A 27,692-nucleotide genomic window follows, 5' to 3' on the forward strand; every position below is an offset into this window, starting at 1 on the left:
GCTCAGGCAGGCTCAGACTTCAGCCTCATCTCCTGGGGTCATGTAGTAATTTTTGTTGTCAGAAGGGGGTTGCAGTACAATGAAGTTTGAGAACCCCTGATCTATCCCTTTCCTAATTGTTTCTAACATTCTGTTAGCTTTTTTGACTGCTGTCACACATTGAGCAGATGTATGCAGAGAACTATCCACGATGACTCCACTGTCTCTTTCTTGAGCAGTAGCAGCTAATTTAGACCCCATCACTCCTTAGTTGGGATTATGTTTTCAAAATGCGCTACTGTGCATTTATCAACACTGAATTTCATCTGCCATTGTTGCCCAGTCATCCAGTTTTGAGAGATCAATTTTTGTAACTCTTCACAGTTCTTTGAACTTCAATATCCTGAGTAATTCTGTATTACCTGCAAATTTTGCCACCTCACTGCTTACCCCTTTTTCCAGATCATTTATGAAAATGTTGAACAGCATTGGTCCCAATAAGAGTCCCTGGGGGACACCACTATGAGAGGACCTTCCTTCTTATTTTGCTTAAGAGCCTTTGGTGAGGGACCTGGTCAAAGGCTTTCTGAAAGTCCAAGTACACTATAGCCACTAGATCTCCTTGTCCATGTTTACTGACCTCCTCAAAGAATTCTAATAAATCGGTGAAGGCCATGTTGACTCTTCACCAACAAATCACATTAATCTCTCTGTCTGATAATTCTGTTCTTTACTATAGTTTCAATCAATCAATCTGCCTGGTACTGAAGTTAGGCGTACTGGCCTATAATCACCAGGATCACCTCTAAAGCCTTTTTTAAAAAACTGACATTATATTAGCTACTGTCCTGTCATCTGATACAGAGGCTGATTTACGCAATAGGTTACATACCACAATCAGTAGTTCAGCAATTTCATATCTGAGCTCTTGGAGAGCTCTTGGGTGAATACCATCTGGTCCTGGTGACTTACTGCTGTTTAATTTATCAATTTGTTCCAAAACCTCCTCTACTGACACCTCAATCTGGGACAGTTCCTCAGATCTGTCACCTAAAAAGACTGACTCAGGTGTGGGAATCTTCTTAACACCCTCTGAAGTGAAGACCAAAGCAAAGAATTCATTTAGCTTCTCCATAATGGCCGTATCGTCCTTAAGTGCTCCTTTAGCACCTTAGATCATCCATTGGCCCCACTGATTATTTGGCAGGCTTCTGCTTCTAATGTACTTAATTCATTTGCTGTTAGTTTTTGAGTCTTCTGCTAGCTGCTCTTCAAATTCTTTTTTGGCCTGCCTAATTATACTTTTACACTTCATTTGCCAGAATTTATGTTCCTTTCTATTTTCCTCAGTAGGATCTGACTTACAAATTTTAAAGGATGCCTTTTTGCCTCTAACTGCTTCCTTTACTTCATTGTTTAGCCATGGTGGCACTTTTTTGGCTCTCAGACTGTATTTTCTCATTTGGGGTATACACTTAATTTGAGCCTCTATAGCAGTGTTTTAAAAATAGTTTCCATGCAGTTTACAGGCATTTCACTTTTGTGACTAACAATTTTCATTTAACTCACTTCTTCATTTTTGTGTAGTTCCCCTTTCTGAAGTTAAATGCTACTGTGGTCAGCTTCTTTGGTGTTTTCTCTCCCACAAGGACGTTAGACGTAATTATATTATGGTCACTATTACTGAGCAGTTCAACTATATTCACCTCTTGGATCAGATCCCATGCTCCACTTAGGACTAAATCAAGAATTGCCTCTCCTTTTGTGGGTTCCAAGAAGCAGTCATTAATGGTGTCTAGAAACTTTATCTCTGCATTCCATCCTGAGATGACATGTACCCAGTTAATGTGGGGATAGCTGAAATATTATTATTGAATTTTCTTTTTTATAGCCTCTCTAATCTCTCAGAGCATTTCACAATAACCAGCCTGGTAAAGTGGTTGGTAGTATATTCCTACTCCTATATATAGGACATTATAACTGTGGGCGTATATTTAAGTATATAGCAGTTGTTTCACAAGTGAACCTGGCTTTGGCTTTAATTCAAACAGTTTTAAGCTCGAATCAGTTGAAAATAAAGACGTGTAAACTTCTGTGCTATTACACTATCAGATTTGCAAGTTTATATGAAAATGAAAGAACAGACCACAACCTCAGTCCAAGCACAGTATTTGTTAGTCTACATGGAGTATACAATTTTTACGCCAAATCAATTCTTTAACTTTTTTAGTTTGTTCTATTAGGAAAAAAATGCTCTTTTGAAAGCATTTTATTAGCCCATGTGTAACAAAATTCCTGATACCCAGTTTAAGAGTGTTAAAAGAAAATGTCAAAGTTTTCTGAAATACCAATATTAAAAAAAGCCAATCTATTTAAAAGCCAAGCAAGGTGGTTTTACTTTAAAAAGGAGGATCTCACAAGAGAGTCAACATCAAAAACTAGAGTTTTCATAAATGTGTGTTAAGATGGGAAACTTGTATCTCAACCTCATACTCGGAGCTTCTTCAAATTAAGAGTCAGTCACCTAATGAACTAAAGCACCGTTATAGAATCCTTAAAAAATGGAAATTGTCAGAGCACAGAGCGCCACTGAAACAAAACTCAAGGGGGAAGTGCAACTACATTCTCAGTTATTATTATGAAATGTAGATAATATAAAATATGGCCAATTTTTAAAAGTTACACTGTCAAACATTTTCATATGGGAAATCTCAGATTCAATATGGTCTCTCTTCAAGTTTGAATAAGGGGCGATGTTAAATAACTCTGAAGTAGTCCATAGTTACGTCTCCTCAACCAGGAAAGTCAGCACCCACAATGCAGACCCTCAAGTAGAAGTTACTGTGAATAGTAAAAAATATATATATAAAAAATAAAAATATTTTTGGAAGTTTTCTACATTTTCAACTCTATTGATTTCAATTACAACACACAATACAGTGTATAGTTTTCACTTTATTTTTTTATTACAAATATTTGCACTGTAAAAAACAAAATAATATTTTTCAATTCACCCAATACAAGTACTGTAGTGCATTCTCTTTATCATGAAAGTTGAACTTACAAATGTAGAATTATGTACAAAAAAACCTGCATTCAAAAAGAAAACGTAAAACTTTAGAGCCTACAAGTCCACTCAGTCCTACTTGTTCTGCCAATCGCTCAAACAAGTTTGTTTACATTTGCAGGAGATAATGCTGCCTGCTTCTTGTTTACAATGTCACCTGAAAGTGAGAATAGGTGTTTGCATGGTACTGTTGTAGCTAGTGTCGTAAGATATTTACATGTTACATACACTAAAGATTCATATGTCCCATCATGCTTCAACCACCATTCCAGGGGACATGCATCCATGCTGATGATGGGTTCTGCTTGATAACCAAAGCAATGTAGACTCATTTTCATCATCATGAGTCAGAGGTCACCAGCAAAAGGTTGATTTTCTTTTTCGGTGGTTTGTGTTCTGTAGTTTCCACATCAAAGTGTTGCTCTTTTAAGACTTCTGAAAACATGTTCCACACGCCCACCCTCTCAGATTTTGGAAGGCACTTCAGATTCTTAAACCTTGGGTCTAGTGCTGTAGCTATGTTTAGAAATTTTACATTGGTACCTTCTTTGCATTTTGTCAAATTTGCAGTGAAAATGTTCTTAAAATGAACATGTGCTGGGCCATCATGCGAGACTGCTATAACATGAAACATATGGCAGAATGCGGGTAAAACAGAGCAGGAGACAAACAGTTCTCCCCCAAGGAGCTCAGTCACAAATTTAATTAACGCATTATTTTAACAAGCGTCATCAGCATGGAAGCATGTCCTCTGGAATGATGGCCGAAGCATGAAGAAGCATATGAATCTTTAGCACATTTGGCACATAAATATCTTGCGATGCCAGCTACAACAGTGCCATGCGAATGCCTCTTCTCACATTGTAATTAAGAAGTGGGCCGCATTATCTCCTGTAAATGTAAACAAACTTATTTCTCTTAGCAATTGGCTGAACAAGAAGTAGGACTGAGTGGACTTGTAGGATCTAAAGCTTTACATTGTTTTGTTTTTGAGTGCAGTTATGTAACAAAAAACCCTACATTTGTAAGTTGCACTTTCATGATAAAGAGATTGCACTACAGTACTTAGTAATTTTCAATTCACGTCATACATTTATTTTATAATTTTTACAGTGCAAATATTTGTAATAAAAAGTAAGCACTGTACACTTTGTATTCTGTGTTGTAACTGAAATAGATATATTTGAAAATGTAGAAAAACATCCAAAATATTTAATAAATGTCAGTTGGTATTCTATTGTTTAACAGTGTGATTAATTTTTTTGAGTTAATCGCATGAGTTAACTGTGATTAATCAACAGCCTGTGTGTGTGTGTGTGTGTGTGTGTGTGTGTGTGTGTGTGTGTGTGTGTGTGTAAGTAAATAAAAAAACATACACTGAAGAAAGCAAATATTTTGTGATTGGGTGGAAGAGTAAATGAATATCACCCCACACACAATCCCAACCGCCAGAGAAGGGCAGCAAAACCTAGTTGGAATCATCTTCCAACAAGAGAATTACAAATCATAAATCATATGACTGAAATGAGCGTGTGATTCAGGGTACCTAGGATGCATAAGCAAAGTACTACCACTGTACCATATAGTATTTCATTTAAAAACACTTAGAGTCTGTTTAAAATGGTCATTTAACAACCGGGGCGGCTCCAGGCCCCAGCACGCCAAGCGCGTGCTTGGGGCGGCATGCAGCGGGGGGCGCTCTGCCGGTCGCCAGGAGGGCGGCAGGTGGCTCCGGTGGACCTCCCGCAGCCGTGCCTGCAGAGGGTCCGCTGGTCCCGCGGCTTCGGTGGAGCATCCGCAGGCACGCCTGTGGGAGGTCCACCGGAGCCACGGGACTGGCGATCGGCAGAGCGCCCCCCCGTGGCGTGCCGCTGTGCTTGGGGCGGCAAAATGGCTAGAGCCACCCCTGTTAACAACCATGCATTTCATAATTTGAGGAAGCCCTTGACAATGTGCAAACCTGGATGGACAAAGTGCAAATTAAAAGCAGGCATAACTTGGCATGAGATGATCTTTTCATGGATATAAATATTGTTATGCTCCAGTATGTGTGAAGTTTCCAAGGCACACTGACACAATTGTAAGGAATTTCCTAACTTACTGTGATCACCATATTTAGCACTGTTTATTCTTCATTTAGAAGGTTTAAAATATTTCTGTTCTGTTGTGTTGCAACGTGCCTATCTGGTCCTAGAAATATGGTTTGTTTGTTTTTTAGATTAACCCCATAAATCCTAGAATATTTGATTTTTAAAAAGATGTACTTTCTACTATTCTATACTCTGAGTGCCAGGAGGGACTCGGAACACTATAAAACTAACATGCTCAATCTCTAGTCTCATTACTCAACAGTAACCCTTTTGCCAAGACTGGAACAGTATTGACTTGCTTCAGTCAATCATCTTTGGCAGTGCTCTTATGTGAAATTTGGAAGAAAGAAACTAGAGAGTGGATTGTTTTCAGTGGTAGCGAAAAGGATACTTCAAGGGAAATAAGGTATTTTTAATTGGTAATGTTCTCTTCACATCCTTGCTTTAAAGGAAGCCACAAGGATAAATGTTTTCTTCTATTTGACTAGGGTAGTAGAAGTGGACGGGAGACTTAGACCCACCTCTCAACAGCCTCTACTAACCAATGCTGATGTTTATTCATTTAGCCTCAGTAGCAGCGATGCCAGATAGGAACATCTTCATGAACAGACAAGTAGAGCCAAGAGCATGACCTGGCATGCTAAAAAAGAGAATTTTGAAGTGGCGTTGGAAGAAGAATCATGGAAGAGCTCATATATCAAAGAGGAATCAGATATTTTCCACTTAGCTGAAACAGAAAACTGATAAAGATAATTTATTATAACATAAATTATCTTATGACCAGTTACTTTGATAGCTGCGTCCCACCAATAGCCACACATGGTGCCCAGGAAAGTAGAGCAGCACTGAGAATCTCTTGAGATCTGGTGGACAGGAAGAAAACCTTTCACAGGGAGAGGAATTTCAGAGTCCTGTTGTGACTAATATTAGAAAATTTGTGGGAGGGTAGAAGAGTCCCTTTATCAGATAGAAATTAAATTATTTCCTGTTAATCCTATAGGCTTAATCCAAGGCAATATACCAAGGGTGCAAGGCAAAGTTTACCAGAAGCTCTAAATTCCTGCCCTTGCTATTTAAGAAGTGGTTGGTCACTGATAACACTGTCACTATGCAGGATATAACCATGGATAAAACACCGGATTTACTCTTGGTCTCATCAACTATATGAGGCTGCAGAATAATTTGAGCACATAATCTTCAGTTCATGGAATACAGATAGTGACACCTAACCCTCCTTTCCAAACACGTCTTTCCTCAGAGGTCAACAAAATATGCAGACAATTTACAAAAGACGTAGAGTCTGTGATGGAATGCTCTGAAAGTGTAAGAAACAGCATCAGAATATTTGGTACTTATGTTGTTCTCATAAATGAGGTTGTTCTCATGGATGAGGTTGGTCCGCAAAATGTAGATCAGTAGATAAATTCTGAATTTTGGGGAGTCTGAGGAGGACTGCTTCAGCACAGGAACAAAATCTCTCTCATTGCAAAGAACTGTCAATTTATTTCTCAGATCAATCTGATCAGATTTAACACTTCTGTGGGAACAGAGTTCAAGCAGAAGGGAAGAGATATATATCCTCTAACAACTGATTTTCACTCCATTTGGATTAATGAAGTTCTGGATGTGTTTAAGACATTTATTATAGCCAGCCACCAGTGAAATGAAGCTCTCTCTTTTATGGCAGATTAAAAGACACACGCTGACTCCATTCTATCTTTTGAGAGTTATTAAGGTACTTTTTCAGGAGGGCAAGCCACCAAATATGCTTACATAGAGGATAGGTGTTTAAACATTGTTTACTCAAGAAACAATCTTTGGAGTTTAATAACCTTTCACATGATCACCCTGTCCTGAACTTCCTTTTTTGAGAAGATAATCAACAGGATGATGTGCCAGTTTCAGCTAAACCAGTACTCCATTATTGTTTAATCTTATCAGTTTTAGTTCAGATGAGGGCATAGAACTGAGAGTGTATGGATGATTTACTTCTAGCAATGAACAAACAAACTGGCCCTGCTGAGTACTAATCGGCAGCTTTTGATATCGAATATAAGGCATTGTTTACTTACCTACAAGCTTTTGTGGTATCATACAAAATAGCACCTTAGAAGGCTCCTGCTTCTCACAGAAAAAGAGGTTACCACAACAGTTGGAGGCCCTGCAACTGGAACTAATTTCCTTGGTGTCCCACCCAAGTGAAAACATAACTTCTAGAGAACAATGCTGTGTTTGTTTTGTTTAGCACTGGATTAACTTTTGTGCATGTTTCAATACCTGCAGCTGAAATGTCTTTCTGCCTTGGCTACAGGGTGTATAGTAATTGATATTATAATTTTTCAGGAAGAACATCTGACAGCTTAATTATAGCTGTACCGAGGCTTCTGTTCTTATATTTAAAGGCATATTTGGGCATTAAGTTGAGCAGGTCATCATTTGGGTGTCAGACTACGATGCTTGTATGACTGTTTAGCAAACGAGAATGGATTTCGTTGAACACACTAGTCACTGTTATGTTGATAAGGGGAAGAATCTGGCCCAAGTGATAAGATGTTTAATAAAAGCCTTGTTACTGTTACAACATTAAATATTTAAGCAGAGTCCAGAGTTTTCTGTAAAGTTATCGCTAGCTACCCAAATTGTAACTACTATAATCAAAACCTTTTAACAAACATATGGGGGGGAAGGAAGGGGCAAATTCATACAAAAGGGGGGAAAAACAATAGGACAGATAGAAAAATACATTTTCTCTGTTTTCTTTTGCTTGCCACCAATAGGGCTGAGAAATTGTAGGCACAGCACTGTCTTATTAGCTACTGTGAAGCCTGGCAAACTTATCAACCTCAGGATTTTTAAGGCATTACTTTGAGCTTGTCTCTAAGGTCACAAGATGGCAGCAGTATTGCAAGCAGGTGGATATGTCTTGGCTGGCTATGCTGAACTCTTACTAGATGGATGAGAAAAAAGACAGGAGAAAACACTGAGAAGGAAAATAACACACTAAGGAGAGGGTAAAAGCAGGAGCTTAAGTTCACATCCTAGGTGTTGTTCATGATTTAGCCAAAGCCAACGAAGGTGGTAATATAATCTGGTGCACTCTCTCTTACTTGGCCTGGTCAAGACAAAAGGAGCAGTGGTGTTATGGAACACCCTAAAGTGGGTTCCAGCAGACAGATGTGAGCACTGCTCCTTCCAATCCAGCTCCCCCGCACACCTCATTGTCCTACTGGCTCTTTCAATTGCTCCCAAATAAGCAGCATCCACAAATGGTGCCAACCTCATCTCAACGAAGTTACCCAATCAAAAATACATTTTGGTTATTTAAACTATAAACATATCTCTGTATTTCTAGAATGTTTCAGCTTGATGTTATGCCAAACCACGATATTACAGGAGCCTTGAAGATTCCTAATCAATTTTCTTAGCCAGAAACACATCTATTTGGTTCCAGTTTCTCTTTCTAGAATTTTTGCTTACTTTTATACATCATATATACAGGTTGGTTGGACTTTTGTTATGTTGGACAAGTTAGTATGAAGAACTCTGCACAACATCAGTAGGGGCTACAAGAGAATTAAAAGTGAAAAGATCAGAGTGCATGTGCCCACACAACTTTCTTCTCTCAGACCCTGCAGAGGACTCTGATATCCCCATCTTAAAGAAACTCATGTCTAGCACCATGGTAGCGGCCTCATCCCCAACATAAGACACCTTAATTGAGACTACAAGTCTATCATGAGGTCCAAACATAACAGTTAAGGGCAGTATTTCAAACCCCACAAAAATAAAGGGAATCCTGATGTTACGAAATATTTTTGTGCTTACATATTTTGGTTTAGTGAGACCCAGGAGCTGAAACTGTTATGGGTGGAGCTTTTAGTCACTGAAGTAATACATTTAGCAATAAATTCTAGATGGCTTTAACATTTCATCCATAGTACTTCCAAATAAGTTCTACTGATTTCTTACAACTTATTTAACATAAGGGTTTTTAAAATGCATTTCAGAGCACAACATACACCCTCTTGGAATTAGAGGGGGCAGTTTCTACCTGCTGGGCTTCATCTCAGTGTTCAGTACTGTCAAATAAACAAAACCAAGAAGTTGGGCTTCTATTTTATTTGTAAACCATATTGTATCAATTTCCAGTACGGAATAAAAACTACCAGGTGAGCATACCCCACAAGAGTCACGAAGAGTGTGATAAATGAAAGCAGGGGGTAGCCTTTTATGGACACCCAGCCAGCCGGTTAGCTATAAAATCTCACTTGGTAATTGTTCTCTACTTCCTTTACCTGTTAAGGGTTATGCTCTCCCTGCATAGGTAAAAGGAAGTGAGTGGGCACCTGACCAAAAGAGCCAATGGGAAAGCTAGAACTTTTTAAAATTGGGAAAAAAACTTCTCCTTTTGTCTGTCTGTGTTGTTCTCCCGGAGACCAGAGACAGGGCTGAAACTATGCTCTAAAAAGCTTTGGGCCAGGTATGAAAAACCATCAGATCATACCTAGAAACTACTAATTTGAAACCACAGATATATAAGTAGATCAGGAAATGTCTAGGAAGATGCAATTAAGTTTCTCTCTTTTATTTCTTTATGGCTTGTGCACTCCTCTGTGCTAACCTTCAAATGCTTTTGTTTTACTTGTAACCATTAAGCTGGACCTCAAGAGAGGTATCTTGATGCTTAATCCTTGTAATTGTTTTTTTTTAATCTAGCAAAAAGCCTAAATTCCAAATGTATTTTCTTTTTGTTTTTAATAAAATTTACCTTTTTTAAGAACAGGATTTGATTTTTGAGTCCTAATAGGTTTGTGCCTATGTTTAATTAGCTGGTGGCAACAGCTGATTTCCTTTTTTTCTTTATCAGCTCTTCCCAGAGGAGGGAGTGAAAGGGCTTGAGGGTACCCCACAGGAAGGAATTCCCAAGTGCACATTCCTGGGTTCTCAAAGGGTTTTTTTTGCACTTGGGTGGTGGCAGCATCTACCAATCCAAGGTCAGAGAAAAGCTGTAATCTTGGGAGTTTAATACAAGCCTGGAGTGGCCAGTATTAATTTTTAGAATCCTTGTGCTCCCTTCCCCCCCCCCCCGCACTCGAAGTGCCAGAGTGAGGAACCAGACTTGACAAAGAGGTTCTCATCTGACTCTTATTGTAAATTGATCTAGCCAAGTCTGTCCGATCCATGAACCATTGCAAAACCTTTGAGTTATTTTTAAACCGTGATAAGCAAGTTTGTTGTTTTCTTAAATTAAGACTTTGAGGCCTGGTCTACACTAAGCGTTTAAACCGGTTTTAGGAGCGTAAAACCGATTTAACGCCACACCCGTTCACACTGAGAGGCCCTTTATATCGACATAAAGGGCTCTTTAAATCGATTTCTGTACTCCTCCCTAACGAGAGGAGTAGCGCTAGAATCAGAATTACCATATCGGATTAGGGTTAGTGTGGCCGCAGATCGACGGTATTGGCCTCCGGGCGGTATCCCACAGTGCACCACTGACCGCTCTGGACAGCAATCTGAACTCGGATGCAATGGCCAGGTAGACAGGAAAAGCCCCGCGAACTTTTGAATATTTCCTGTTTGCCCAGCGTGGAGCTCCGATCAGCACGTGTGGCGATGCAGTTAAAAATCAAAATAAAGAAAGAGCTCCAGCATGGACCATGCGGATGTGATTGCTGTAAGGGCAGGCAAATCTGTTCTATCAGCGCTCCGTTACAGAAGACGAAATTCAAAATCATTTTAAAAAAATCTCCAGACAGACGCCATAGCAGGGACGCAGCGCACTGCTGCGTGACAAGCGTAACGGAAAGCCAAAGAATCAAATGGACGCTCATGGACTGGAGGACTCAAGCTATCCCACAGTTCCTGCAGTCTCCGAAAAGCATTTGCATTCTTGGCTGAGCTCCAAATGCTTCTAGGGTCAAACACAGTGTCTGCGGTGGGTCAGGGCATAGCTCGGCAATTTACGCCCCCCACCCACCCACCCCCAGAAGTGAAAGGGAAAACAATCCTCTCTTGACTCTTTTACATGTCACCCTATCCTTACTGAATGCTGCAGATAGACGCGATGCTGCAGCACTCAACACCAACATCCTTGCTCCTCCCCAGCCATGGGTGGCTGATGGTACAATATGGCTGATATCCATCATCATCATCAGCCTATTGGCACATGGGGCAGTGCAAAAGGACTGGTAACCATGCCGACTAGCATCAGTTAGGTCGATCAAGGGCGCCTGCTCCTAATTTTTCCTGGTAGATGGTGCAGTATGGCTAGTAACCGTCTTCATCATAGCAACAGGGGGCTGAGCTCCATCAGCCCCCCCCTTCATGTGTAAAGAAAAGATTCAATTGCCCCTGGACTAGCAGCGGGATGCTGGGCTCCTCTCCTCCACACTGCTTAATGTCCCGTCTGGACTATCATAGCAGCTGGAGGCTGCCTTCCACTCATTTCTCACTAACAAGTCACTGTCTATTCCTGCATTCTTTATTACTTCATCACACAAGTGGGGGGACAATGCTACGGTAGCCCAGGAAGGCTGGGGGAAGAACGGAATCAACAGGTGGGGTTGTTGCAGGAGCACCCCCTGTGAATAGCATACAGCTCATAATTTCTGCAGGATCTGACACAGAGCAGCTGTGCTCTCTGGTTCTATGATACAGTGGTTCTCTAGTACACTTGCCCATATTCTAGGCAGGACTGATTCTATTTTTAGATACCAAAAAGGAGGGATTGTCTCAGGGAGTCATTCCCAATTTTGGCTTTTGCGCCCCTGGCTGATCTCAGCCAGGGGCACTTATGACAGCAGCAAATGGTGCAGTGCAAAAGGACTGGTAACCATGATCATCTTATTACCAATTTATGGTATGGTAGATGGTACAGTATGGCTGGTAACCATCTCTGCTGTCATGCAAAAGCAAAAGCATGCTGCTGTGTAGCGCTGCTGAATCGCCTCTGTCAGCGGCATCTAGTACACATACGGTGACAGTCACAAAAGGAAAAACAGGCTCCATGGTTTCCACGCTGTGGCGTCTGCCAGGGCAATCCAGGGAAAACGGGCTTGAAATGCTTGTCTGCCGTTGCTTTCCCAGAGGAAGGAGTGACTGACAACATTTACCCAGAACCACCCGCGACAATGATTTTTGCCCCATCAGGCACTGGGATCTCAACCCGGAAATTCCAAGGGGCGGGGGAGGCTGCGGGAACTATGGGATAGCTACGGAATAGCTACCCACAGTGCAAGGCTCCAGAAATCGACGCTAGCCTCGGACCGTGGACGCACACCACCGATTTAATGTGTTTAGTGTGGCCGCGCGCACTCGATTTTATACAATCTGTTTTGCTAAACCGGTTTATGTAAATTCGGAATAATCCCGTAGTGTAGACGTACCCTAAGACGTTTTAAAAACACTTGATCATAGAAGCCAAATAGTTCCAGAGCTAGTAAATGGAAATCAAAATGAGCTGTTAAAGTGAACCGTATCTGTACTCTCTTTTTTCCAACTCTTTTGTGTTTAAATTCCTTGCCATGATGCTACATTTTCAACTGACTTTCTGTTAACAAAAAGTTGATTCCTGTGGATATGCACTCTATGATCAAACATTCAAATAAAGACAACCTGTTTGTGTCATTTCACCATGAAACCAAAAATTAAACAATCAAATAAATTAGTTTCTTAGGCCAGGTGATATAATTATAACCCACTCAGAAAAATCGAAGTTACTTCAAGAGGATGCATGCTTGACTCCCAAAAAATGAGTGCCCACATAGCAACTTGGGGACTGGAAAAATCCAGGGGTTTGACAGCTTGCAGTGAGTAAAATGACGCACACAGGTCTGGGTTAGAGTATAACTGAAGACATTTGGAAGATGAGGAAGTGGGATTTTGCCACAGGAGAGCATTTATATGAATGTTCTGTATAAGCAAAGCATTGAGAAAGGAAAAAGTACTCATTTCTTTTTTTAGGCCTTTCATACCCCATAGTGTTAGCAGTAGCTTTCCTCCCACTACTAGATGATTGAAGGCAAAGCAGATTTTTTTGTCCTGGCTGGTGTTTAAGACTGAATACTGAGTCTCTCTCAAAGCTATAGCTTTCAAAGATATAAAATATTAAATTTCTTTTAAAGCAAAATACTTAATGATGTTACAAAGTAAATATTTGCAATGGAGCCTTTAATTATTGGCAACAAGTGAAGTGACACCTTAAATCAGTGGTTCTTAAGCTGGGGTGCGAGATGCCCTTTCTGGAGGTGCGAGACATGCCAGATTTTTTTAGAAGGTAAATCATCGAAAACACAAATTAAGCACAGGCACGTAAGTACAACTACTTTGTTTCATCAAACCTATGTATTAACATTATACATTTTTTTAACAACTACTGTAATATAAAAAAATATATCTAGGTTTAAGGGGTGCGAGAACATATTTTGATTTTTGATAAAGGGGTGCCAGAACATATTTTGAGAACCAAAGGGGTGCAGGCTGCAGTAAAGGTTAAGAACCACTGCCTTAAATGCTACTACTCCTCAGATATAGTTCTCTGTGGGAGGGTCAGTTTGAGGGACCTCAAAGTTCAAGGAAGAAAATGATCAGAAAGTTTTTCTCTTTTTGGTCTTCTTATCTCGTAATCTTAACAATGAGATGTTCACAGCAGAAAAGGTGAGGAGGGAGGATGATTAAATCAAAAGTTATATAAACATAGTGTCAGTGTAGGCTGAGGGTTTATTAAAACACCGTGTTCCGTAGGACTCTTTGGCCAAATACTGCATCCCTAGTACCTCAAGAACATGTGGATCAAGAACTTTATTGCTGGTTGCATATTTCTTCATCAGAAGCAGTTGAATTTTTCCATCCACTGGAAAGAACTGCAAAGTTTTTGGATGGCATTTATGTTCTACAATACATACTTTTGACCCCCTTTACCAACAAAGCTTTCTTGCCCTGACCACTTGCTAGTAAAAAGCATCAGGGGTGAAATCCTGGCTCCGCTGAAGTCAGTTGTAAAGCTCCCATTGACTTCAATGGGGTTAGGATTTCACCTTAAGTGCAGTGCAGTCAACCTTCTGTAACCTTCAGCCATTTTAGGTACATTTTATCTTCCCTCTGCATGGCTACTACGTGCCAGTCCATCTCTTTAGGACTGATGGATTTCTGATGGGACAAAAGGAAAATGTCTGCACATATATGCAATTACTCTCAAATAATTAATTCTTTCTTTGATATTAAACACAGAAGAGGAGGATATGGATGGGTGAATGGCCAGACTTAGAAAGACACATTTCTGGACATGGAGGCACATTTATACCTGGATAAGGTGCAAGAAACCTGGCCTTGTTTGGAGCTATGAGGAGTATTGTGACACTGTAAAAACTGATCCAATTATATTTTCTTTACAGCCTTTGGTGGGTAGAATTGGTAAGATGACAGAGAAGGACCGGGGCGGGCGATTTCTGAAGAGAAAACCCATTAATCTCACTTCTGGATTTCATTCACTGTGAGCAAAACTCTCAGTCTCTAGGTTGAGTCAGGGTAAGCAGATCTTTCAAAGGGAATCAACTTCTGGGTTATCTTAAATGTTTGTGGGGTCTATTTCTCTCCTGATGAGCCACTCTGCTGACAAGTTTGCCTTTTTGTTGACATGGACAGACCACACATAGTTTTCTGCCCAATTTGCTTCCTTCTGATGACTAAAGAATGTCATTGCTGCTGGGGTTAGCAAGGACTATAACCTGCTTGTCAAATATTGCTTGGTGGAAAACACAGAGGAAGTGTGCTCTAACTAGGTGGTGCTTTTCTTTGATTCTGCATAACTAACTAATCTTCGTCACTTGGGATTCTAGATGTGCTCCTTATCGCCAAAAACTGGATGAGGATTCCTCTCTGGTTATGAAAAACTATCCTGGGCTTCAATTCAGACTTACTTCAGAGATTGAACTTCTTTGCCCTCTACAGAGCCCTCATGGGCAAGCAGACCCATTGAAGGATTTTCAACACAATGACATGATTGGTAGCTGCATTTGATTTTGTCTAGGACAATACCCAGATGTTGCAGCCTGCGTACTGAAGAGGTGATTATTTTCTTTTGCCTGTAACAAATTCATGCTTGCAGCCAAATCCTAGAATGCTTCTCCTTTGAAGATGTGATGAGCAGAAGTCATCCAGGAAAGGGTCAATGTGGATCCCTCACACACCATGTCTAAGACGACCTAGATAAAGGCCCTTAACAAGGTTCAAAAATCGAAAAGGAGAGACCAGCTCTGTACTGAAAATGCTTCCTGTGGTAGGAGAATGGCAGATACTTGCAATGTTGAAGGGTTTTTGATTACAGGCAATCCAGAGGCAGGGTCCCACAATTGTAAACTTTAAGATCTGCATACTGAACTTTCATTGTCCCTTCATTTAGTGAGGCAGACTCAGTTTGTCTGGTCAAGTCATGACAGTTGTCAAAAAGCAGGATGCTTCCTGTCCACAAGGTCTCAAGACAAAACCTTCTCTATCGATAGAATGTGTGTTTAACTAGGAGAGGGGAATCTGCATCCACCTCAGGCTTGTACGCTGACAGGAAATAAAACTTGTAGTACTGGTTGGCCTTCTAACCTACTGAGGAGCTCCAGTTCCACTGGCCCTGAAAGTAGGGAGCCTGTCTCTCCTGTGCTCTCAGTGAGTCTTCTCTGCTGCACCCAGGTAGTGTGGAGGAGGAAACTGACGGTTTGAATGCAAAGTGGACAAGAGACCAGGTGGGAGGCTATGGACAACAACTCCGTTCATTATTTTTTGAGAAAATGAATGGCCAGGAACAAGGAAAGGCTGTAGGAATGGGAAGTACTCACAGACCACATATACAAGTACTAAGAGCTTGAACACCACCCACTTATGTCAGTATAACTTACGTGGCTTAGGGAGTGTGAATAAGCCAGCCCCTTAAGTGCCATAAATTACACTGACCTAAGTGCCAGTGTTGACAGCACTATGTCAGCAGCAGAGCTTCTCACAGAAGGGGTTTTATTATGTTGACAGGAGAGCTCTCTTCTATCAGCATAGAGAGTCTTCACCAGACGCACTACAGCAGCACAGCGTCATCAGTTCAGCTGTGCCACTGTACCGCTTCTAAGGCAGACTAGCCCTAAGACTACCGAGAATGTAGAATATCAGCCACAGACATAAAAGGATGAATGAACAATTCTGTGGGGTAGAATGACACTCCACACTAGTAGAGATATTAAGGGTTGGTTACAACTATTCTAATACAATAGCCTATGAAGATAAAAAATAAATTTGGTAGAGAGAACAAAAAGATTATCTTTATGTAATCAGGAAAAAACAAAGGCATGGCAAAGTAGCTTTTGAATAACGGACATTAAAAAGGGAACATTCTTTGGTTGAGTTTAAAGCAAAAATCTATTGATGTTTTGTTTTAGCTGACATGTCCACAGATTCTCACTAATACTTCCTAATAAACTGACAAACTGAGTAGTAAAGGATGGCTGTATCTATATTACTGCTAGGTTGCCAAAAATGACAAGTTGTTGGATTTTTATACTCTTCCCCCCACTGTACCAAACAAACTATTGAAGAGCTATTCTTCTCTGAAGTACCAAGATTAAGGCCACAAGACTCTTGGTTTAAAGGCTATGAACAAGACATTAATGAATAAAGAACAGGATGTTGGGCATATCTATCTCTAGTGGCAGGTATAGAATCATAGAATATCAGGGTTGGAAGGGACCTCAGGAGGTCATCTAGTCCAACCCCCTGCTCAAAGCAGGATCAATTCCCAACTAAATCATCCCAGCCAGGGCTCTAAGCCTGACCTTAAAAACCTCTAAGGAAGGAGATTCCACCACCTCTCTAGGTAACCCATTCCAGTGCTTCACCACCCTCCTAGTGAAAAAGTTTTTCCTAATATCCAACCTAACCTCCCCCACTGCAACTTGAGACCATTACTCCTTGTTCTGTCATCTGGTACCACTAAGAACAGTCTAGATCCATCCTCTTTGGAACCCCCTTTCAGGTAGTGGAAAGCAGCTATCAAATCCCCCCTCATTCTTCTCTTCTGCAGACTAAATAATCCCAGTTCCCTCAGCCTCTCCTCATAAATCATGTGCTCCAACCCCCTAATCATTTTTGTTGCCCTCTGCTGGACTCTTTCCAATTTTTCCACATCCTTCTTGTAGTGTGGGGCCCAAAACTGGACACAGTACTCCAGATGAGGCCTCACCAATGTTGAATAGAGGGGAATGATCACGTCCCTTGATCTGCTGGCAATGCCCCTACTTATACAGCCCAAAATGCTGTTAGACTTCTTGGAAACAAGGGCACACTGTTGGCTCATATCCAGCTTCTTGTCCAATGTAACCCCTAGGTCCTTTTCTGCAGAACTGCTGCCTAGCCATTCGTTCCCTAGTCTGTAACAGTGAATGGGATTCTTCCATCCTAAGTGCAGGTGCAGTATGTTGGTGAATAGGTCAGTACCAAATCAGCCCAAGGACAACTGTCCCACAAACAAGCAGAGTGACTTCACATACAAGATTGAGACAAACAGGTGGCTCCTACGTTACACTTCAGCCAAAAGCCAACTTACCTGGTTTGGTGGAGAATGCTATGGAGAGCACCAACTCCAGTAAAATCAGACAAAATGCTGACTTAGTTGGTTAAAAAATGGCAAAATAATAAAAACTATTAAGAGATTGTTACATCTCTTACTCAGGTTCTGTGATTAAATACTGGCCCAATAATCAAGTCATGGTATCAAGCAGAGGGAGGAGGGCCCTACTGTTGACAAATATTCCAAATGTTTAATCAACTTCATTTTGCTTTAGACAGGTTCACAATATGCAAAGAATACTGAAACATTTTTAAAAACTAAGTCCCTTACCTTTTATATCTGCTTGAAACTGTTCTAGAGGATTCCTACAAGAAATTGAAAAAACAAAAAGGAAAATATAATTTCATGCTTTTCATTAAATACACTAATGCTTTTATGAACACTCAATCATCTCGTATACAAGCAATTTACAAATAATTAAAAATTAGAATTGCAATTTCAGATCAAGATAATCATTTAGCTTTTACATTATCCTGTCTATGACCTACTAGTCCAAAAGTAGCAGGTAGTAACTATAGGGTGGGGTGGGAAGGAGAAGAAAGGGCCCCAAAGGTACAGCCAAAATTCTGATGAGAAATCCAGATCGCTGCCTCATCCATGTGCTGCAAAATCCAGATCCCTGCCCCACTCAGATGTTAAGAGGCAGGGTCTGAGATTTCTACAAGGAAACTCTTTCTAGACCCCAACTGGAAGTTTTTCATTTCAGCCTTTGGTTAGTAGAAATCATATAAATTTGAAGACCCTTCCAGAATGCATAGGTAGATATCTCTCCATTATTCTACCGTTATCAAAACTCCAATGTCCATTTCTACTGTTGCTCTTAGGTTTGTCAAAGGACAGCTGAGTGAAACTGCTACCATTCTTTAGGGCCACTGCTGAACGACAAAAGTAAAACTGACCAGTGTTTCAATTTCATTTGTAACTGATGAGCAGCAACGCTGAAGTATTCTGTCTGCAGACTCCGTAAGACAGTACTGTGTTCATTTGCATTCAGTTCATGTTTGCAAGATTATCTTCACATATTTCTAGACAGTAGTTCAAATGTTGCAAAATGTATGTTTCAGCTTCGAACTTGACAGAATCAGCTTTGTGCTCATCACTGGTTCATGGTTTTATTTTACTTTAAAAAAAATCTACTTTTCTTAATACAAGCCATGAACATGTTTGCTTTTTTCCACTGCTGCTATACAATGGATGCAGGTTTTTACTAAGTTGTCTACAATGCTGCCTAGGCCTGTTTTTCTTTAGTGTTACAGTTAAATTTAGAACGTGCCAATATAACAGCTTTCTACATCTCAAGCAGTCCCAAGAGTCAGAGTTTCTGTTTACTTATCTAATTTTTTCAATTAACAGAGTTTTATTTTTCTTTAATGTTCATAGCATTCAGTTTAGAACAGGGGTTGGCAACCTTTCAGAAGTGCTGTGCCCAGTCTTCATTTATTCACTCTGATTTAAGGTTTCGTGTGCCAGTAATACATTTTAACATTTTTAGAAGGTCTCTTTCTATAAGTCTATAATATATAACTGAACTATTGTTGTATGTAAAGTAAATAAGGTTTTTAAAATGTTTAAGAAGCTTCATTTAAAATTAAATTAAAATGCAGAGCTCCCCGACCGGTGGCCAGGACCTGGGTAGTGACAGTGCCACTGAACATCAGCTCGCGTGCCGCCTTCGGCACACGTGCTATAGGTTGCCTACCCCTGGCTTAGAACATTTATTTTTTATGACCTTGAAACCGTATCTCTTGCAGCAACATTTCAAATTGGGTATTTTTAACTGATATTTTGGTCCATCAACCACAGCTGTGATACCTCTAGCACAGAGATGCATCCTCTGTGTGGTGAAAGGGTGTAGCCAGCTTGGGGAAACCTAGAAGGTTGCAATGAATAACAGAATAAGGTGCTGTGAACCAACAGTATGTAGGAGGATGGCCAAACAAAAAATCCCAGACTGACCACATTATGATTAAAAGGCACAGATGGCACTTCTATGGACTAACATCCAACAGTGACCGAGTAGAAAAGTAATAATGAACTTCTAGCAGGAAAAATTAAGATTAAGTTAAAGTGAAAGAAAGAGATGGTGCAACTGGAGCCAAATTTGATCTTGATAAATTAAAGGATTGGGAATACAAGGTAATACTTGCCAGGCATTTCAGGCTATTAATTTGTGATGATGAAGAAATCTCACTACAGACTGGATGGAAAATATTCAAGGAAGCAATACAAAACAGCAAAGGAAGTTACTGGAATGCGTAAGCAAACAAAAGCTGCACAAACAAGGAAACAAGAATATTACAGGAAAGGTGTGAACAAGCTAAGAATGCTGGGAAGGTGAAAGTAGTAAAAGCATTATGTAAAGTAGAGAAATCAAAGGTTGGACAAGCAAAAGTTTTGGAAAGAAGATGCTCAAGAACTAGAAAAGGCATCAAGAAAACAAGGTGTAAACAATATACAAAAAGGTGAAATTATGTGAAACCCAATCAGGTCAATGATGCAAGTGGTGAAGAAGGCTGCCAGTGAATGGACAACAAATGCCAAAGAGTTGCTGGAAACCTGGAAGGAACATTTTGACAAAGTGCTGAACCATGCATTTCACCCAGAAGCAAGCATTCTAGATATCCAAGGTGAACAGGGCAGCTTGCAAGGCAGAATGGATATCAGCTCTGAACCACCATCAGCTAAAGAAAGAGCAGTGAAGCAGTTAAATGGGAAAGCTGCAGGAATAGACAACATAACAGCTGAACTGCTAAAAGCCAGTGCAACAAGTGCTATCAAAGCATAAGGGGGAAAAAACAGGGGGTATCTGAGCAAGAGGAGCTATTAGACAACTGGCTAACAGCAATAGCTGTACTAATCTTGAAGAAAGGATATTCTGCCAATTCAAATAATTATAGATATATAATGCAGAAGAAAAACAGATGACATGGTGGCAAAGAAAATAACGTAAGCACAACCAACATCAGTTTGTCCTAGAGGCTGATCACCAACTAAATGACAGGATATTGTACACAGGGACACGAGCAAGCAGGGCTTAATAGAGGAACAAATCATGGACAGAAGTGAATGGTGTTGCTGTACTGTCTTCAAAGATGCTCTGGGATTAAAGCAAGATAGATACTGGGCTGCATTAGTAGGAGCATTGCCAGCAGATCGAGGGAAGTGATTATTCCCCTCTATTCAGCACTGGTGAGGCCACATCTGGAGTACTGCATCCAGTTTTGGTCCCCCACTACAGAACGGATGTGGACAAATTGGAGACAATCCAGCGGAGGGCAATGAAAATTATCAGGGGGCTGGGGCACATGACTTATGAGGAGAGGCTGAGGGAATTGGGTTTATTTAGTCTGCAGAAGAGAAGGAGTTAGGGGGGGATTCGATAGCAGTCTTCAAGTATTTGAAGGGGGGGTTCCAAAGAGGATGGAGCTTGGCTGTTCTCAGTGATGGCAGATGACAGAACAAGGAACAATGGTCTCAAGGTGAGGTGGGGGTGGGGGTCTAGGTTGGATATTAGGAAAAACTATTTCACTAGGAGGGTGGTGAAGCACTGGAATGGGTTACCTAGGAAGGTGGTAGAATCTCCGTCCTTAGAGGTTTTTAAGGCCCAGTTTGACAAAGCCCTGGCTGGGATGATTTAGTTGGGGTTTGTCCTGCTTTGAGCAGGGGGTTGGACTAGATGACCTCCTGAGGTCTCTTCCAACCTAATCTTCTATGATAGGTGACAACTAAGGGTGTGCAGTCAGAGAGGGTTTTATTTCTGTATTGAAGCAGGTTGTGTCTTGGGGTATTTGGCCCATTCCATGATGCAATCTACTTATATGATGGAATATCCTTGTTTGGTGAAGGCAGTTTTAAAGTGTGCTACGGTATATATCCCAGACTTTCTCCTCAGAGCATATTCTGTGGTATCTGAGTGCCAGAATAGATTTCTTAGTGTGTTTGGGGTGGTTACCGGATCTATGAAGGTAGGTGTGGTGATCTATGGGCTTCTTGTATATAGTTGATCATAGGCTTCCATTGTTGAAACTGATTGTGGTGTCCAGAAAGTTGATGCTAGTCTAGAAGTGTTCCAGAGAGAGTTTAAAGGACAAGTGGTGGTTGCTGAAGTTGTAATGGAAATCCATGAGGGAGTTTAAGTCATCTGTCTAGAAGATGAAAATATCATCCATGTATATCATTGGTTTCCTGGTGCACTTGTCCAGAAATTCTTCTTCAAAGTTGGCATATAGGGGAGCCATCCTAGTACCAATGGCTGTTCTCATGGTTTGGATCAAGTATTTGTTGTTAAATGTAAAATTGTTATGGTGAGGAAGAAATGGATGAGTTTGATGATGTATTTGGGGTAGCTATCTGAGGGTTATCCATTTTCTTATAAATATTTGAGGCAGGCAGATATGCTGTCATTGTGCGGGATGTTGGTGTACACAGAAATTTCAACCCTGGTGGCAAAGATGGTGTTCTGAGGGAGGTTGTTAACGTCATGGAGTTTGTGGGGCAAGTTGGTTGCGTCCTGGAGGAAGCTGGTCCTTTGTGTGGTCTTTTGTTTGAGGATGGTTTCTACGAGTCCCGAAATTACTTCAGTCAGAGTGTCATGGCCGGATATGATGGGTCTACATGTATATCTTTGGAAGCATGTAGAAGGATCCGGGGTAGGTTCCTGGGGCATGAGTTTATAGAGTTTCTCTTGGAGTTGTTTGAGAAAGGATTTAATTATACCCATAAGTTTAGAATAAACTATCCTGTGAGGTCTTCTTTGAGTTCTTTACAGTAGGTGGTGTCAGAGAGTTGTCAGTTGGCCTCCTTAGCATAATCATCATAGTTGAGGGTTATGATGGTGTCCCTTTTGTCTGCAGGTTTGATCACTATCTGATGATTAAATATCAGGGACTGTATAGCTGTCCCCTCAGGAGATGTGATCTTTGTTAAGGATTTCATAGGCATTTTTTTCCCCCCTGATGCAATCAATGTAATGATCAAGAGCGTGGTTTTGTCTGCTCTGTGATGTCCCATCAGATGATTATTTTTTGTTATGACTGGTGGTGGGGATGTGGTAATTGTGAGTGGTGTTGTCATTGTTGTGAAAGAATTCTTTGAAGAATTCTTCTAATTCTCCACATGGTAACATGGTTCTGTGATGGGGCAGAAGTTCAATCCCTTACAGATAATTCAGCTCCAGTCAGGGATGGTCTAGATCAGTGTTTCCCAAACTTGGAATGTCGCTTGTTTAGGGAAAGCCCCTGGTTTGTTTACTGGCTGTGTCCGCAGGTCCAGCCAATTGCGGCTCCCACGGGCCACAGTTCGCTGCTCCAGGCCAATGGGAGCTGCTGGAAGCGGTGGCCAGTACATCCCTTGGCCCGCGCCACTTCCAGCAGATCCCATTGGCCTGGAGCAGCGAACTGCAGCCAGTGGGAGCCACAATTGGCCAGACCTGCAGATGCGGCAGGTAAACAAACCGGCCCGGCCCGCCAGGGCTTTCCCTAAACAAGCGGCGTCCCAAGTTTGGGAAACACTGGTCTAGATAAATTGATATTTGAGTGTTGTGTAATGTTCAGGTTGTAGGTACTGGTTCCATGGTTTCTCCCGGTGGTGTTCTGTGGGTAGTTGGCACAACTTTTTGTTTTCATGTTGAACGGCTTTCGTCAGGTTTCTTTTAATAGTTGTGCTGGATTTCTTACATGATTTCCAGGTAACTTCTCTGACTTTTTTTCTTTCACCATGTGGGAACATGTGATGATTTCTTGTCTGTGGCAGTCCCTTCTGGTGTATGGGAGGTGCAGTAAGTGGTTCCTCAGTTTTTCTGAAGTCCGTTTGCAGAGCTGTTCATCATATTCGGAGCTGTGTATAGTGGTTGGAAAATTTGGCAGTGTTATTAAGATAATTAGTTTTGGAGGAAGGCAAAGATAGGAAAAGGGAAATAATCAGGAACACAAGAATGTCAAGCTAGCTATATGTTTGCTACAAATGGCAAGTATTTCAACACTGGAAAAGCAATTAACAGAGCATTCTGCTGTGTTTTAAACAAGCTATCAAACACAGAGATAGAGTTTATAAACAACAGATAAACATAACAACCTCCCCATAAATTAGTATTCTGATCAGCAAAGTTGCCTTGCAGACTTGGTAAAGTTTGGCTTATGTTATTTTGGCATTTTTATAACAAACACACATTTTAAAGTATTATTTTGGTTCTCAGTGCAAGCAGCAGAACAGAACTGTGATGCCAAGAACTGTGTTTTTGGGCTGTCGTTCTATTTTGAAAGATTAGAATATGCATTAGTTATCCAAAAGACATTTGGAAGATACAAATCGATAATAAACTGCATTATGTATCTGTTAAGACAAAATGGGTCTTGCACAATTTTTCCAAGACATATTATTAGTTTAAGCAAAACATTTGTTTCTTGCCTGAGGAAATTAAAAAGAAGGGGGAAAGGAAAGGAAATACAAATGATTGTGACAAACTGAAAACTCCTTTGAGACTGCAAAATCTTTGGGGAAGGACAATGACTTCATCTGTGTCTTGTCTTCACAGTACATAGTACCCATGCTTAATAGATAAGAATAGCACAATGTACCTCTGGTTTATATTTATAGCCTTTTTAGTGTGGAAGTTTTGAACTTTGTTTTGATTATATTAATATTTAAAACACTGAGTGAATTGGTAAAACAATGCACTCTGTTTCAAGAGCTGAAAAGACAAAGTAACTCATCTAAGAGTCTCAAGAAGACCTCCCTGCAGAAAGTCTGACTGGACAGAGTCTGAGTGTCAGAGAGAGTCTGAGTGCACGCAAACAAGCAATAAACAAACAAACAAACAAACAAGTAAGTAAATGGACTGGCAAAGAAGCTGGCGGAGAGAAGAGATGAATGTATGAAGTCATTAGTAATACTAACACTTATAGTAGGAAAATATTATTTTCAGAGATAGATTCCATATTTAAGAAGTGAGGTTGTAGTTAAACACTTTTGCACCAATAGTGTACTTAAAAGTAACTTCAAAGGCAGCCTTTCATCTCTTGCACTTTATTGCGACAGCTTTCAACAATAAATGTTACTGTTAACAATTTATGTAATTCAAGACTGTTTCTTCTCTTTCCCCATCTAACCAATTCAGATTAACTTTCCTTCCAGCTACTGGTTATTTCACTTGGGTCACATGTAGTTTACAGAAAATCTGGATGTGCTTGCAATAAGCTGGACTTAAATTTTGTGATGAGGTCCATGGAATCTGCAGAACTTAAGCACTGCAAAATATAAAAATCTACCAAATGTTTATTTAAACTTAGGGAATTGCAGAGAAAGAGGATGCAGAGTGTATGCTCCAGAACCCCAGAACAAATAGCTATGAGAATAGTGAGAGGCCAAAGAAGTATCCCCTCTACTTCCCCTATCACCCCCCCACCTCCTTGAGAGAACTGATCCCTTAGGATTTATAGTGTCATTGAAACCCCACCTACAGTTGATTCCAACCCCCATCCCAACCACATGAACATTGCTGGAGGGAATTTTCACACAAAAATAACACTGAAGTTGTTTTACACAGTAAAGCTTTCACAAGTTGCAAGCTATACTTGCAGCTTCCATCCTGTCTCCTGTTCACACCATGATCCCCTGAAGCTGTGAGTATTGGTATTTATGCTGTTTCATCACATTCCCATTGCTCCATCTATGCCACTGTAACAATACAATTTTCAGACAGAGAAACCCCACCCCCAGTAATAAACTCCCCATAAGATTTTATATTCAGATTTCCAAAATTACTCTGTTAAATATTTTTTCTGTAAAGAATTCTCTAGATATTATTTCAAAATATGGAGAATCTTTATTCATTGAGTAATATCTCACTTATAAGTAGCCGTTCTAAAAAAGTATGTTTTATTTGTGGAACTGTTGGGTGGTGATTACCTCATCCAGTCTTATTAATCAACTAAAATAAATTTAAACAGGAATTTGCTAAAAATCAAAGAAAAATAAAAGCTGACCTATTGTAATTAAATAGCTCGACAAAAAAATTTCACATTTTGATCTTCCTTTGATTTGCACACTATCAAGGCTGGAACAAAGACCATTTAAAAGAGTATTGTGTAATGTATACTTTTTTTGGTTAACATGGCTAACAGGATGGGCAAAGATTAGACCCCCCACACACACAAAAAGACATTCTTTTATCCCTGGGATTAACACTCAATTGTTAATATTTACATATTGTAGACCCCAGAAGTCCCTATGAGGATCAAAACTCCATTGTACTTGACATGCACAAAACACATGAAAACATGGTCCTTTCCATGAAGAGTATACATTCTAAGATGAAAGTTATGAGATTTTGGGGGGGATGGGGTGGGAAAAGATACAAACAAATACACAGACGTTTTATATACACACACCCACACCCCTTAATAAATCTGCAAATGGCAAAAGTAATATGCCCACTACTCCCAAGCTCTGGATATTTGGCCAACTACTTTGAGGCATTGTGGCAGATATTAGGGTTGCCAACTTTCTAACCGCAGAAAACCGAACACCCTTGCCCCACCCCTGCCTCTTTCCAAGGCCCCGCCCCCCTCTCACTCCATCTCTCCCCTTGCTCTGCCGCTGGCTCTCTCCACCACCCTGGCTCACTCACTCATTTTCAGTGGGCTGGGGCAGGGGGTTGAGGGCTCTGGCTGGGAGTGTGGGCTCGGGGATGAGGGGTTTAGGGTGCGGGAGGGGGCTCCGGGCTGGGGCGGAGTTCAGGAGGGGATGTGGGCATTGGGCTAGACGTGCGGATTCTAGGGGGGGCTGGAAATTATGGGTTCAGGATGCGGGAAGAAGTTTGGGTGTGGATTCTGGACAGCACTTACCTCAGGCAGCTCATGGAAATGGCAACATGTCCCTCTGGCTCCTAGGTGAAGGGGCAGCCAGGGAGGCTCCGCACACTGCCCCCGCCCACAGGCGCCTCCCCCACAGCTCCCACTCACAGTCCTGGGAGAAGCATTTGCTGAGGCTGTCCACCGAAGTGTGTGTGTCACTGGTTGTCAACAGATACACCAGGTTCAGAGTTTTACAGCTTCTATACAGAGAGAGGTGGATTTCACTCCTGTTAGTTGATACAGAATACCTTAGACACGTTGTCTGACATCACCTGGAGGTGGAGAGACTTTCTGAAGGGATAAACTATTTACATGCTTCTCAGACTGCTCATAGTTCTTGCTGGTTTATGTGTGTTCTGTATTCCCATGTTAACCATGAGCCCAATGCTGTATGATTTTCCAGATGGGCACCCTAGCCAAACATGGAGGCTTCTGTAATCAATGTTTTATGTGGTGAGGATGGAGCAAATGGGACTTCCATACACTCCCAGATGGTCCTTGTTCTCCCCCAGACCAGGGAGGCTCACACTTTGTGAGGGAGGGAGACTAACTTGCTCTGCTGGGTGACTAAACTGAGTGAAGCCAGGCCAGCAGGCAACAAAGACAGTTTCAATAAAAGGGTTACGCAAGTACAGGATGTCATGTGATCCAGGTGGATGAGAAGGAGTGAACCTCACACTCAGTTGCACAGTAAGTTCTTTTATCGTCTATACTCTATCCTGTGGGAGATGCACCTTGGCAGTGATTGAATCCTCAGTCATTCCTACAGGCAGAGTTGGTACCAACGTGGACTTTTGAGTTTATCCTAGTTACTGTCGGAAGCTGGTCAAGTCTATGGTTGTTAATGTTTCTTGGTAGGATTCTCCCATCAGTAGTAAGTCAACTAGCCGGGGGGAAACTGATAACCCATGGCGTTCGAAATGAGCTGTCAGAACTGAGAGAACTTTGGTCAATACCTTTGGCAGTTGCTAAAAGAAGCACTTTTTACTGGAAGTGGTAATTTTCGATAGTAAACGTCTGAGAGAGAAGTGAATTGCTATATGGAAGTCGGCATCCTTCTTATTGAGAGCTGTGAACCAGACCCCTCTGATCAATTAGGG

General features: G+C 41.0%; 1 protein-coding gene across 2 annotated transcripts in view; it reads right to left on the minus strand.

Moving 5' to 3' along the window:
- PAWR (pro-apoptotic WT1 regulator) overlaps window positions 1–27,692 on the minus strand; it is a 160,396-nt gene that overhangs the window by 25,320 nt on the left and 107,384 nt on the right. For both annotated transcript variants that reach the window (XM_044979741.1, XM_044979732.1), the window contains exon 4: window positions 18,011–18,045. In XM_044979741.1, coding sequence (XP_044835676.1) covers window positions 18,011–18,045 — 35 coding nt within the window. The remainder of the gene's footprint in view (window positions 1–18,010; window positions 18,046–27,692) is intronic.

Source organism: Mauremys mutica, chromosome 1, assembly GCF_020497125.1.
Source record: "Mauremys mutica isolate MM-2020 ecotype Southern chromosome 1, ASM2049712v1, whole genome shotgun sequence".
In the NCBI taxonomy this organism is placed as follows: domain Eukaryota; kingdom Metazoa; phylum Chordata; order Testudines; family Geoemydidae; genus Mauremys; species Mauremys mutica.